Below are 11,666 nucleotides of genomic sequence, written 5' to 3' on the forward strand. Positions count from 1 at the left end.
GGTCAAGTCAATCACATCATTCTTCTAATGATGTGATCCCGTTAATTAAATGACAACTCTTTTGTCCATGGCTAGGAAACTTAACCATCTTTGATTCACGAGCTAGTCAAGTAGAGGCATACTAGTGACACTGTGTTTGTCTATGTATTCACACATGTATTATGTTTCCGGTTAATACAATTCTAGCATGAATAATAAACATTTATCATGATATAAGGAAATAAATAATAACTTTATTATTGCCTCTAGGGCATATTTCCTTCAAGGAGGAGGCAATGACATGAAGGAATCAATGGCCAACATTATGGCAATGAGGAAGGGGGTGACCAAGGAAAGGAAGAACTTGAAGGCCAAATAAATGGAGGAGGGGAGGGAGACCGAAGAGAGGATAACAACGACTGAGGAGAGGAGGGCGGCGACCGAGGAAAGGAGAGCAACTTTTGAGGAGATGAGGGTCGAGGAGCAAGGGAAGGTAGCCTACGAAGAAAGAATCAAGAGCATGTAAAATGGGCAAGAGCTCATGTTTATGGACCCAAATACCCTCGATGAGAAGGCCAAGACATGCTTAGAGCTTTGGTGCGATGAAGTATTGATGATGGCGTCTATGAGAGGCTTCATGGGAGGGTTTAGAGGCATGAGTGGCATAGGTGGCAATGGAAACAATGGCGCCAATGAAGATAATGCAAGCACTAGTGATGACAATGGAGGCAATGAAATATGACTGCTCTATGCATTCATGTCCAATGCACTTTTGTTTGTGTTTGTGATGCACAATGTTTTTGATTTTAGGCTTATATTCAAAATTGAATTTGAAATATTGTGGATATAAACTTGAATTTGAAATGTTCTTGATTATCTGTGTTGTGATGTTGCAAAATTTTAATTACCATGTCATAGTTTGTTTGAATACGTATGCAATTGTGGATTAGAGAAGAAGACTAAATTTTGGGTCACCAGTTGTAGGGCTGCTAGAAAAGCATAAAACATTCCAAAAACCTAAAACTTCTCTCTCTGCAGCTAACACCAGTTTTAGGGCAAGAAATTATTGGGTTGCTATTGGAGATGCTCTAAGAGATCCAAACACGGAAATTTGCAAACACGCTCTTTCAATTTACCATGGAACTTCGAGAGAGGAGAAACCTCATGCAAGACATGAAGTCAAATTTTCATGAGATTCATGTCGTCTCTTTGGAGCAGTGAGGTTAGGATTACTCGCCGTACGTGCATGACAGTAAAAACTACTGTGGCTTGGTCCTTAGGGACACGTGTACGAAAAGGATTTTGATCCAAAGGACCCCCATAAAATGGAGTTCTACAAAAAATCACGTGGAGAATCTACAAAGTTCCTTCAGTTCAAAGAGGCCCCAAATAGTCAACACTTTAGAAAAGAGAAACTGCAGGGTGCTCCACATGATTACGAACCGTCCATTCCGCGGTGATCTAACGGCTAGGCGTCTTATGGGATGTAGGTAATAATGTGACATCTAAAGTACTCCCTCCGTTTTTAAATATAAGACTTTTTAAAGATTTCAATACAGACTACATAGGGATGTATATAGACATATTTTAGTGTGTAGATTTACTCATTTTAATCCGTATGCAATCCGTATTGGAATCTCTATAAAGCCTTATATTTAGGAACGGAGGGAGTAAGCTGTAAAAGTATAAGATATGAAACATAATGTATTGTAAACATGTGGCGTTTTGCCCACACATATTGAAGTTGCTTATAAGTTTTATTTACAGACAATTTGTTTCTAAATTGCTAATTCACATTTCAATTTGTACCACACAACCAAAATTTGGTGCCTAAAGTTACATTTTCTCTCTATTTGCTTAGAGATAAAAAAAAAGAGCGGGCCTTTTTGTTTTGTTTCAGTGTACATTTGAATCTCCATGTACAAATGATCAGGATTTTAACAATTGATGCACCTTTGTCAGACAATAGTTCGTCTTCCGTTCATGAACAAACCAACAGATGCAAACTTTTTTTTCCTTTCAAATATTTAGGATGGTACAAGCATGCAGATCCATTTTAGTTTTGAAGACTAATTATTCATATAACTTTGTGTGGATAGATATAAGAAATAAAAAAAACTTTATTTTACTGAAGATGGATTCAGTCTGGCGTGAAATATTGTGCCAAGACTAGACAGACCCTAATTTTTATCATGTTTTTTGAAACGTTTTTTTTAATCATGTTTAGCCCTTGGTGGTTGAGTTGGTTACGTTTTTGGCTTTTTGCACACGCCTACTTCAGTGGTTGCATTAAGCCACATCCAGTCAAGTAAAGTAGGTAATCAGTCCAAGAAGAATATATGGTTCCATGGGAGATATACACACTCTTGAAGGACATCAATGCTATCAAGGAGTACAGACCAGGAGAAGGAGAAGTAGGGTAGTGCGCGCAACGGAGAGGACAGTATGCCACTAACCTAAGAGAGACGACGGAGGCGACACCGGAGCCATGGAGGAAGGGCGAGACGAGAAAGAGGCCACGTCTGAGAATTCAGAAGACCGGGGCAACACTAGTGACAGCAGCAGATGCGACGGCAGCGGCCTGATGTCCGTCCAATTCATGCAGAAGGTATACATGTGGCTGCAGTATCTGGAGTAGTTCTGTACCGCGTAGATGCAGCAAATTTTGCTGGAAGAATCGTGCTCATTTGACGCGGGTTTGAGCAGATTCTTGCCGAAATTCTGGGCACCTACTTCATGATCTTGGCGGGTTGCGGCGCCGTGGTGGTGAACCAGAGCACGGGCGGCGCGGTGACGTTCCCGGGGATCTGCGTCGTGTGGGGGCTCGTCATCATGGTCATGGTCTACTCCGTCGGCCACGTCTCCGGGGCGCACTTCAACCCCGCCGTCACCATCGCCTTCGCCACCTGCCGCCGCTTCCCGTGGAAGCAGGTAGTTTCAACACACGGATCTTCATTGCGATGAAATGTGATGCGATCAGAAACATTGTAGATTATCCGAAAAATATGTGGGTGTGTTGCAGGTGCCGTCCTACGTGCTGGCTCAGGTGCTGGGATCCACGCTGGCGAGCCTGACGCTGCGACTGACGTTCGGCGGCGCGCACGGGCACTCGTTCGGGACGATGCCGTCCGGTTCGAGCACGCAGGCGGTGGCGCTCGAGTTCATCATCTCCTTCTACCTCATGTTCGTCGTCTCGGGCGTGGGCACGGACGACAGAGCAGTAAGACCACCGCTTCACGCCACCCAGCACTTGGAGATCGGAAACGATGAACTTCTGCTGATATGTGATAGCTCCTGCAGGTTGGTGAGTTGGCTGGTCTCGCAGTTGGTGCCACCGTCGTGCTGAACGTGCTCTTTGCCGGGTACAAGCCGATCTAAAGCATAGACGTGGTCTTGATCTTACCTCAAACTCCTAACATGTCGACGTTGCATTCTTCTTCGTGGACGTGCAGGCCGATCACGGGGGCGTCGATGAACTCTGCGAGGAGCCTAGGGCCGGCGATCGTCGCCTGCCGGTACGGCGGTGTGTGGGTGTACGTCGTCGGCCCGGTGTGCGGGACGGTGGCGGCAGCCTGGACCTACAACCTCATACGGCTCCCGGACAAGCCGATCGCCAGGAGCGGGTCGACTGCGTCGTTTCTCAGACCGCTGTAAGGGGTTAAATTTAGGATGGAAAATTTGCTTTAACCAGTGGCAATTAGATTGTGATGTTACATGGTGAGAAATGTACATGCGCATGGGTCTTTTCACCGACATAAACCCGATTCCAAGTAAAGTTTCTCCTTTGTTTCCCATTTGCCCATGAAATTAGTATCTGGCATCAAAATATAAAATCAATCTGGACAAGTTTTACCATGCCTTGTTATCACAACTAAGAACTTAATTCGCATTACAAAGACTTGGAACTCAGATGGTGAGATTTTACTTCAACAGTACAGCCAAATGTTCAAATTCAGAAATAGGAAATTACCAACTTGAAAGCATCTCCTATATCTTTTTTTTGAAAAACATGTGTCAGCCCAATCATCTTACCGACCAGCTGAAAATCAAGTGCAATGCAGATATATATAACTGGCCAGAAACTTAAATAAACATCAGAAAGAAAATAAACATAAAAAATGGCAAGCAAACTAAACAATAAAGTGTTACAAGGCCGCATTGTGGCGTTGACACAACACTACATTGCACAATCCTGTGCTCACCCTCAGTACAAAATAATCATAGTCCGCTACATGCTGCAGGTAGCATTTTGTGTATGAAATGTATTACAACAATCCACACAAGCAATCAAGAGCGAAAAGGCATCAATCCTGGGGTGTCAGCACGGTGAAAGCTGAGCAGAGCAACATAATCCCACTGAACTGACAAGGGCAGAAAGATATAGCAAATGTACAACTACAGACACCTAAATCACTGTGCTAGAACCAATAATTTAACAAAGGGCAGGAGGGGTCACAGCAGCATCTAAATTGTTGTAGCAAAATATTTGCTGCTCAACGCATGACTTGGATGAGAACTTGGTACGAAAATGAGCTGGGCGCAGAAAAGTTTGCATATCAAAATTGGCCAGACAGGTTCCGGCTGCTGCTATTGGAACATCCGGAGGAAATTGTTTGCATAGGCCATCGGCTTGACATCAGGGTGTGTCTGCAATAATAGAAGTGTGATCAGCCTTAATATTAGCACATGAAGTAACCATATTTTGGTAGGGAAAAGTTCAGCATAATTGATCAAATGAATGACTAGGGCATAAGCAGTTAAGAGGTGCTTGAAATAGGTATCTGCAACTTTCAAACTATATACCATGCCAGTCAAGTTCAACAAGAATCAACGCACTTTGCAAGAACCTTAGATGTCATACAAACCAAACTATTTGCGAGAAGCTTAGATGCAAAAGGTCAAAAAGGACATACCACTGCTGAGAAACTAACAATATCTGGCTTTAAATCTGGAGCATTGAACCGAATAAATGCACCTTTGTTGCCCATCTGCATCGGAAATTTAGAACAGCATGGTGCAGTCAGCATCCATAACATGAAACTGAGAACAGTTGGCTTGCCAGAACTACATCTCAACTTCTCAAGAGAAAATTTCAAGGAATGCAAGCGGTGTAGTTTTTTCCCCGTGATTTAGCATACCTGGTCACAATAGTTGGGAGCTGAGAAGACAGTAATAAGCTTTCCGTCATGCATAGTTTCATACCCTTCATCCTTCACTTCATGGGATCGGACAACAAGGTCTGCCAGGCAATCAACCAAATTAGAAGAAAACATGCAAGAGAAGAACGTTATATAGAAACAAGAAACATACTCCAACAAGCGTAAACTAAATATATCTGGCATGTTAAAACAATATAAGAACGAGTGAACGACAATTTGTTATGGGGCCTACCCAGGTTGTTATCTTCTAAAAACCTCTTCGTCACATCTCCACCAAAAGAAAGCCCTACACCTCGTTTGCTTGGACCCCTCCCAGGCTGAGGCTGAGGGTCACTCCATAGAATTTCACACATCAAACCTGTCAACAAAAAAGCAAGAGTTAACTTTGCCAAATAGCCAAAACACACATATACATACACACACATAAATGCAAAATACATTACTTCCATCGCAAGTTTTGTTAACAAGTATATGTTTTTGCAGAACATTGTAGTTAATTCACAATAGAATCTACAATGATAGCATATAGCCATCAGAAATGCAATGGTTGTAATCCCATGGACATCTTGCACAAATGAACAAAATTGAGGTTGATATGGTGACTTTTTTTTCAGTTTCTAAAAACAGAATAAAGAAAAGGTACTTTGACATCTTTGACGTCAACGATGAGTAGATGATATGTTCGCAGCTTCAGACGAGAAGCAAGGAAAAATGCAATCATACCATAACTCAGGTGTTTATAAAAGTAGTTCATTAAGAAGGAATGAAGAAAAAAATCATATATCCACTCAAGAATGGACAACTGTAAATAGTGAAGTGAGAAAAAATACCTTCTTCGGGAGGCTCACAGAAACGGTCAATGGCCTTGATGTCCGATAACTTCACTCCATCAACACTAAACAGACCCCCATGAACTACAAAGACCTTCTTGTTGATTACATGAGCCAGAGGTAAGCAACAAAATACTTCAGCAAACAGCTCAACAAACGTATCACTCAACTTGGACTTCACTTCTCCCTCAAAACCGTATATCTTGTTCATGCTCTTGCTTTCATGGTTTCCTCTTGCTAGATACATACCTGATTATAGAAAATTCTAGCCATGCTTAACTCATAGTTCCACTTAATTAAAGCTGAACTGGTAGGAGGATGTAGCAGTAGAATACATACTACAGCAGACCCGACTAGTCCAATTTATGACCATGAACAAAATAATAATTGAAGATAATTACCAGTTGGATAGAGGCACTTGAACGCAAAGAGAGTAAGTATGACTTCAAGTGAAAACGATCCTCTGTCCACAAAGTCTCCATTGAAGAGGTAAGGGTTGTCTTCAGAGGGAAGTCCATTGAGCTCAAATATATTTAGCAGATCGAAGTACTGTAAATAGAAATAGAACAGCAGGGCATTAAGCCCCCCAATAGGTAACAACAAAAGAAATCACAATCAAAATTAGAATGTCATTAAGACTAGTGATTTCGACCTCATTCTAACTATATGTGTGAATATAAAGGGTTCTGTTACCACTTCACAAGATTAAAGCATTTCAAAATGCATACCCAAATGGTTAAGGAGAGCTATGTCTAGAGAAAGACTTCACTTGTTAAGGCAAATACCTGGCCGTGAACATCACCGCAGACCGTAAAGTGACAACCATTTGGAACATTCACATCAACGAGGGAAGGCACTGCCCGCAGCAAGTCCCGTGCTTGCAACACAATCTGTAATGCATACCTATACCATATTGCCAACTTATAGCTTATCAAAGCATCCAAGAAAACTTTTAAAAGGAAAACAAAATGATTCATGATTGCCATGACAATTACAAACTGTACCTTTTATGTATACATTTTTGCTTCTTGAAATCCTCCAGCATCTGCTTGACAAAATCTAATGTTATTGTATCCCCATCAATTCTTGCTCCAGTATACTGTGGTTCAACTTCTGTAATATTAACAATGTTTGTTTAACTCCACTATAGCTGAGATCAAAATACCTATCAGCTATTTTAATAACTAAAGCTCAATTTCACTAATAGAACATGTAATGTTAGCAATATACCAACACTGACAGCATACGATGTTTCACTAAGAACTACTCATCACTAAAGTAGTGACCTAAAACGTCTTATATTAGTTTACAGAGGGAGTATGTCGCTTCACTTAGATTGTGTGCATAATATGCCGAGCATTAGAAGACTGTGAAAGTAAAAAAAAAAAACAATAGAAGCAACCAAGAGCAGAATATGGAAGGCACTCTAAAACCAATATAAGAACTCATGAATACAAGCAAATAGATTTATCATGAAAGAACATACTAATAGCACAAGGAAAGAATGCTTGTGTCCCATTTGTGGCCACATTAAATAGTATATATCGAACCTGGAGATAGTGAAGTGCCAGAAAATATGGAAATTCAAAGACCAGATACCTATTATATGATAATCAAGAGAATCTGCTATAGAGCGCCTTTCTGTATCCCCTACAGAAATTGCTTCTTCAAAACGGATTTTTTGGACAGCTTTCTCGCACTCTTTCAACTTTCTTGTAGCATCTGGATCATTAGGACAGATTCTTTTCACCTAATAAGAAAATATAATTGCATATATTACTTAGTTGCAGGGAAAGCAAATGCCAATATGGAATCTCATTGTCTAAAAAGTAAATGTAACCAGAGCAGACTAAATACAAATGAACACCAATATCCAGTAGACATATAAGTGGATTTATTAAACAATATGACACATACCTGTTGAAAATCTTTCAGGGCTTCCTTGAATTTTCCCATAGCAAGATATGCCGCACCTCGTCTATAATAACCCTACGGGCACAAAGTTTTGCAAAAGGTGAGAACCTAATATTTTTTTTGCCAGCAGCAGGTCCAGGTCATAGATACTCACTTTCGAATATTTAGGATCAATCTCAATAGCCTTTGTAGCATCCTGGACAGCACTTCCATATTCCTCAAGCTTTGTATGTGCAAATGCACGATTTGCCCAATAAACCGCATTTGAACCATTTAGATCAATAGCCTGGTCATAGAGCTCTACAGCCTGAGAAAACTTGTTTGCTGGAGGGAAAACATAGTAATAGTTAGGCAACAACAATCATTAAGGAAATCCTAACACTAAGGGACCCCGTATGCTTCATTTGGATATTAGCATAATGTTGTCAAAGAGAGCCATTCAAGTTCAGTTTATTGCCACAAAAGCACATCTAAAACTGGATATGCCTCTTAACTTCATTTACTAATTAATTAGTGTCTCAAGTTTAGCTATTAAATGAAATACAACAAGCAATCCAACAGATTGGGTCCTTAAATTAAGTGTTGGGGCCACAAGGTAACAAACATCTATGCACTGGACTACATTAATTACAGAAGTACACTCTTTTGTGGATAAATTTTAAAGGCAAACGTACACTCTTCACTGGACGGAGGGAGTAGAGTGGAACTGCAAACTTGAAGGGCTTCATGTTTCTAGTGCAATGGTACTCCCTTTGGTCCTTCTTAGTCCGCGTCTAAGTTTTTTCTATTCTTCCCGTATTACTCTGTGCGGTCCCTTTTTCTCTGAGCACCACATCATCTGCCTCCCATCCAACCAAATGCATGCATGCATTAACTGCTCTCCTTCCTATTCACCTTATGTTGTGCTAGTGGGGGGAGAAACCAAGAGACCAAATAGGCAATCAAGGAGGACTGCCCAATCACGGCATGCACATTTACCTCCATTTATAACGGCCCAGCTCTCCTGGTACATGCAGCTTACTTAAGGAAAGGCAAATTAGCAGTGTTCAAGAAAGTATTTTGCGACGCTCAAGCGCTGAGCGATGGCAAAACGCTTCGCTTTGGCCCTAAGCAGTAGATTAAGCATTTTTTTTAATAATTTGGCTGTTTTTGAACTACTTATGCTTGGCTGCTTGCGCAATAATGGCAATATGCCATTTATCTTATTATTAGGGTCTGTTCTGGAACTATTTCCTTCGGATTCTGGCCAATTTGAAAAATGCTTAAGCGCTTAAGCTGCGGCCATTGCTCTAAGTTGTGGCCACCCGCTTCGCTTACGCTTTCCACTTTTTTGAACATTGCAAATCAGTCCAAAAAACGAGAACACTGCCCTCCTTGATATCCAGGTCTGGAGTTACACGCAGAGTAAAAAGGACCGGAGAGAGTACAATGGTAAGGCCCCATTAACAACAATGAGACGATAAAATAATGCTATACAATCTAGACATACGACAGGAAGATAACACATATCCTTACCCTTGAAGGCATCGTTTGCCCTAAGTTTGAGTTCCTCAGCCTTCTGCACATTTGAATTTGAACTATCACCCATGATATCTGTTGTATCTAGTTCATACACAGACTTCAAAGCTCCTTATTCACCTATTACATCATAAAGGAAATACAAAAAAAAGCATCAGTCTTGCCAGAAGTTTGATAAAATCCAAAATTCCAAACACACCAAAGCATGCATGTTTAAGAGACTAGAAACCAAGGACTGTTAACATGTTATGTTTGTGCCCGAGCTACTAACAGACAGCAATTCAATTACTAACTATTATACCACATTCTGGTATGTTCCCACATTCCATCGTACACTTATTCCACTTTCGGTTTGACCGCTGTGAATACAGATATGCCATATACAATCTTCCTATGAAAAGCTATTGATGAGTGAACCAATCAACCAAGAAAGACAACATTTTGGTCGATATTCCACATGCCTTTGTTCACGCGCATCGGATGGTGCTTCTGCTTATGTTCCTCTGAGCACTTTAGTCAGCTAGACAACGGACGAACTAGGTCGAATGAGAGGTATTGCTAAAAAACATCCCGGCAAGGCCTGGCTTTGCGTGCAATTGCATCACTCCAATTCGCAACAAGATCGAAACAATGACTCGTCCCATCCGCTGACTAGGTTCTTCACTACAGCCAGCAAGTTACCCAAAATGTTCCCAACAAGATTGCAACCTAAAATCCACGAACTCGGGTACCTCTACGAATCGGTCGTCTCCGCAGACCGCAGTTGATTTGACAGAGAAAAAAACGAACTTTGAAAAAGTAACACAACTAGCTTCGGCCCAATCTCTCGAACGGCGTTGGATGCGGATCTAGGCCAAAACTCGTGGGGGTTTGATTGGTTAGGGTTCAGGCAACAAATCACTGGATGGCTAAAGAGCTCGTACCTCGAGAGCCGCTGCCCAAGGTTGCGGACGGGGTGTAAACGGCTGGGGCAGGGGAGCGGCGCGCGATGGGGCAGAACGGGAGCGGCGGCGGCTGCCTCGACGCGTTCGAGAGGCGAGAGGCGAGAGACGAGAGGCGTGAGGCGGCGACGCGCGCTAAGCTACGGCGGCGGCAGGGTGTAGGAGAGATTTTATTGGGTCGGGTTGGAGCTTTGGGTAGGTCAAGACCGACCGAGCACGATATAGGTCAAGAGGAGGAGCTATGGGTTAGGCCGCGCCTATCTCTCGCCTAAAGCGAGACATAGGTTATGCTCGCGTCAGGGACCTGCCTCAATGTGCCAGCCCAGCGCGCGGGGAGCCAACCACTGCCTTGTTTTCTTTCTATTTTTTCACGTGTTTTCTTTTTGTTTTTTGCTTTCTTTCCCTATTTTATTTTAAACTTCCAAACATATACAAAGTTTTTTTATATAAACATGTGAAAAATGTTAAATTTGTATAGAGAAAATGTTTCTTATGTATACGAAAAATATATACAAAAATTATATAATGTATATTAAAAAAGTTGACCATGTATTAAAAAATATTAATAAAGCATTTAAAATATGTCAAGAAACTATTTTAAATGTTCATCAAGCATTTGAAAAATGTTAAATGCGTATCAAAATGTTTGTCATGTATATGAAAAATGTATACAAAACAAAAAATGTTTTATTAAAAATGCTGCTCGTGTATTAAAAAAATGATAAACGTGTATAAAAAAATGTTTCTGCTATATATGGAAAATGTAGAGCATGATCGGTTTGCTGCCAATATTTGGCTAGCCAAATGTTGGCAATACCAATACTTGTCAACTATCGGCAACTTTGTGTGAGGTAGGCAAGATAACTCGGTAACCAACTAAGTATAGCCAATATTTGCCGCAATGTCAAACATTGGCATGCCAATTTTTGGCACCAAACAAGTTATGCTCGTATATTGTGTGTAAATGCCTATTGCCATTAAAAAATAACATTCATTGAAACATATCGACCATGTATTCAAAAAATGTTAATATGGTGGGTTTTCGGTTTTCCATCGCCGATGGATTACACAACATGTCTCTCCTCCAAGAAAAGGCGGCTAAGGTTTCTGCCTCCCGGCGGCTGCATCGTCGATTTGCCACATCTCATGTGGCCTTAGGGACATGGGTGCACGGGGGATCCTGGACCTTGCCGGTGGGATGGGTCCGTTTTTAGGTGCTTCTTCCGGTTTTGTTACAGTCTGTGTCCTGTTTAGGAAGATGAGACGGCGGTAGCTTCTTGAAGATGGAATAAGGTTCTCCCCGCCTAGCCTCGTCCCGGTAGTGT

General features: G+C 41.5%; 2 protein-coding genes across 2 annotated transcripts; one reads left to right on the plus strand and one right to left on the minus strand.

Annotated features, from left to right (window-relative positions):
- The first annotated feature begins 2,337 nt into the window (after positions 1-2,337).
- LOC119281055 (aquaporin NIP1-2-like) lies at positions 2,338-3,763 on the plus strand. Its single transcript, XM_037561696.1, has 5 exons — positions 2,338-2,587; positions 2,686-2,910; positions 3,002-3,199; positions 3,280-3,341; positions 3,432-3,763. Exons 1-5 carry the CDS (start codon positions 2,468-2,470, stop codon positions 3,631-3,633), a joined length of 807 nt encoding a protein of 268 aa, XP_037417593.1. The 5' UTR covers positions 2,338-2,467; the 3' UTR covers positions 3,634-3,763.
- Positions 3,764-4,067: 304 nt separating this feature from the next.
- On the minus strand, positions 4,068-10,527 carry LOC119275352 (serine/threonine-protein phosphatase 5-like). Its single transcript, XM_037556168.1, has 13 exons — positions 10,324-10,527; positions 9,398-9,520; positions 8,037-8,206; positions 7,886-7,957; positions 7,568-7,718; positions 6,973-7,081; positions 6,754-6,871; positions 6,370-6,517; positions 5,969-6,217; positions 5,371-5,496; positions 5,118-5,218; positions 4,893-4,967; positions 4,068-4,626 (listed from the first exon to the last, which is right to left on the minus strand). The coding sequence occupies exons 2-13, from the start codon at positions 9,468-9,470 to the stop codon at positions 4,567-4,569; spliced, it is 1,452 nt and encodes a 483-aa protein (XP_037412065.1). The 5' UTR covers positions 9,471-9,520; positions 10,324-10,527; the 3' UTR covers positions 4,068-4,566.
- Positions 10,528-11,666: the final 1,139 nt, after the last annotated feature.

Source organism: Triticum dicoccoides, chromosome 3B, assembly GCF_002162155.2.
Source record: "Triticum dicoccoides isolate Atlit2015 ecotype Zavitan chromosome 3B, WEW_v2.0, whole genome shotgun sequence".
In the NCBI taxonomy this organism is placed as follows: Eukaryota; Viridiplantae; Streptophyta; class Magnoliopsida; order Poales; family Poaceae; genus Triticum; species Triticum dicoccoides.

What these genes read in the sequence shown, in the direction of transcription:
- LOC119281055 (XM_037561696.1), top strand. Translation starts at nt 2,468, where the DNA reads ATGGAGGAAGGGCGAGACGAGAAAGAGGCCACGTCTGAGAATTCAGAA. An exon ending in CCGTCCAATTCATGCAGAAG is followed by an intron (nt 2,588 to 2,685) that starts GTATACATGTGG and finishes GGGTTTGAGCAG; the next exon opens with ATTCTTGCCGAAATTCTGGG. An exon ending in GCCGCTTCCCGTGGAAGCAG is followed by an intron (nt 2,911 to 3,001) that starts GTAGTTTCAACA and finishes GGTGTGTTGCAG; the next exon opens with GTGCCGTCCTACGTGCTGGC.
- LOC119275352 (XM_037556168.1), bottom strand. Translation starts at nt 9,470, where the DNA reads ATGGGTGATAGTTCAAATTCAAATGTGCAGAAGGCTGAGGAACTCAAA. An exon ending in TTGATCCTAAATATTCGAAA is followed by an intron (nt 7,958 to 8,036) that starts GTGAGTATCTAT and finishes TTGTGCCCGTAG; the next exon opens with GGTTATTATAGACGAGGTGC. An exon ending in CTCCCAACTATTGTGACCAG is followed by an intron (nt 4,968 to 5,117) that starts GTATGCTAAATC and finishes TTTCCGATGCAG; the next exon opens with ATGGGCAACAAAGGTGCATT.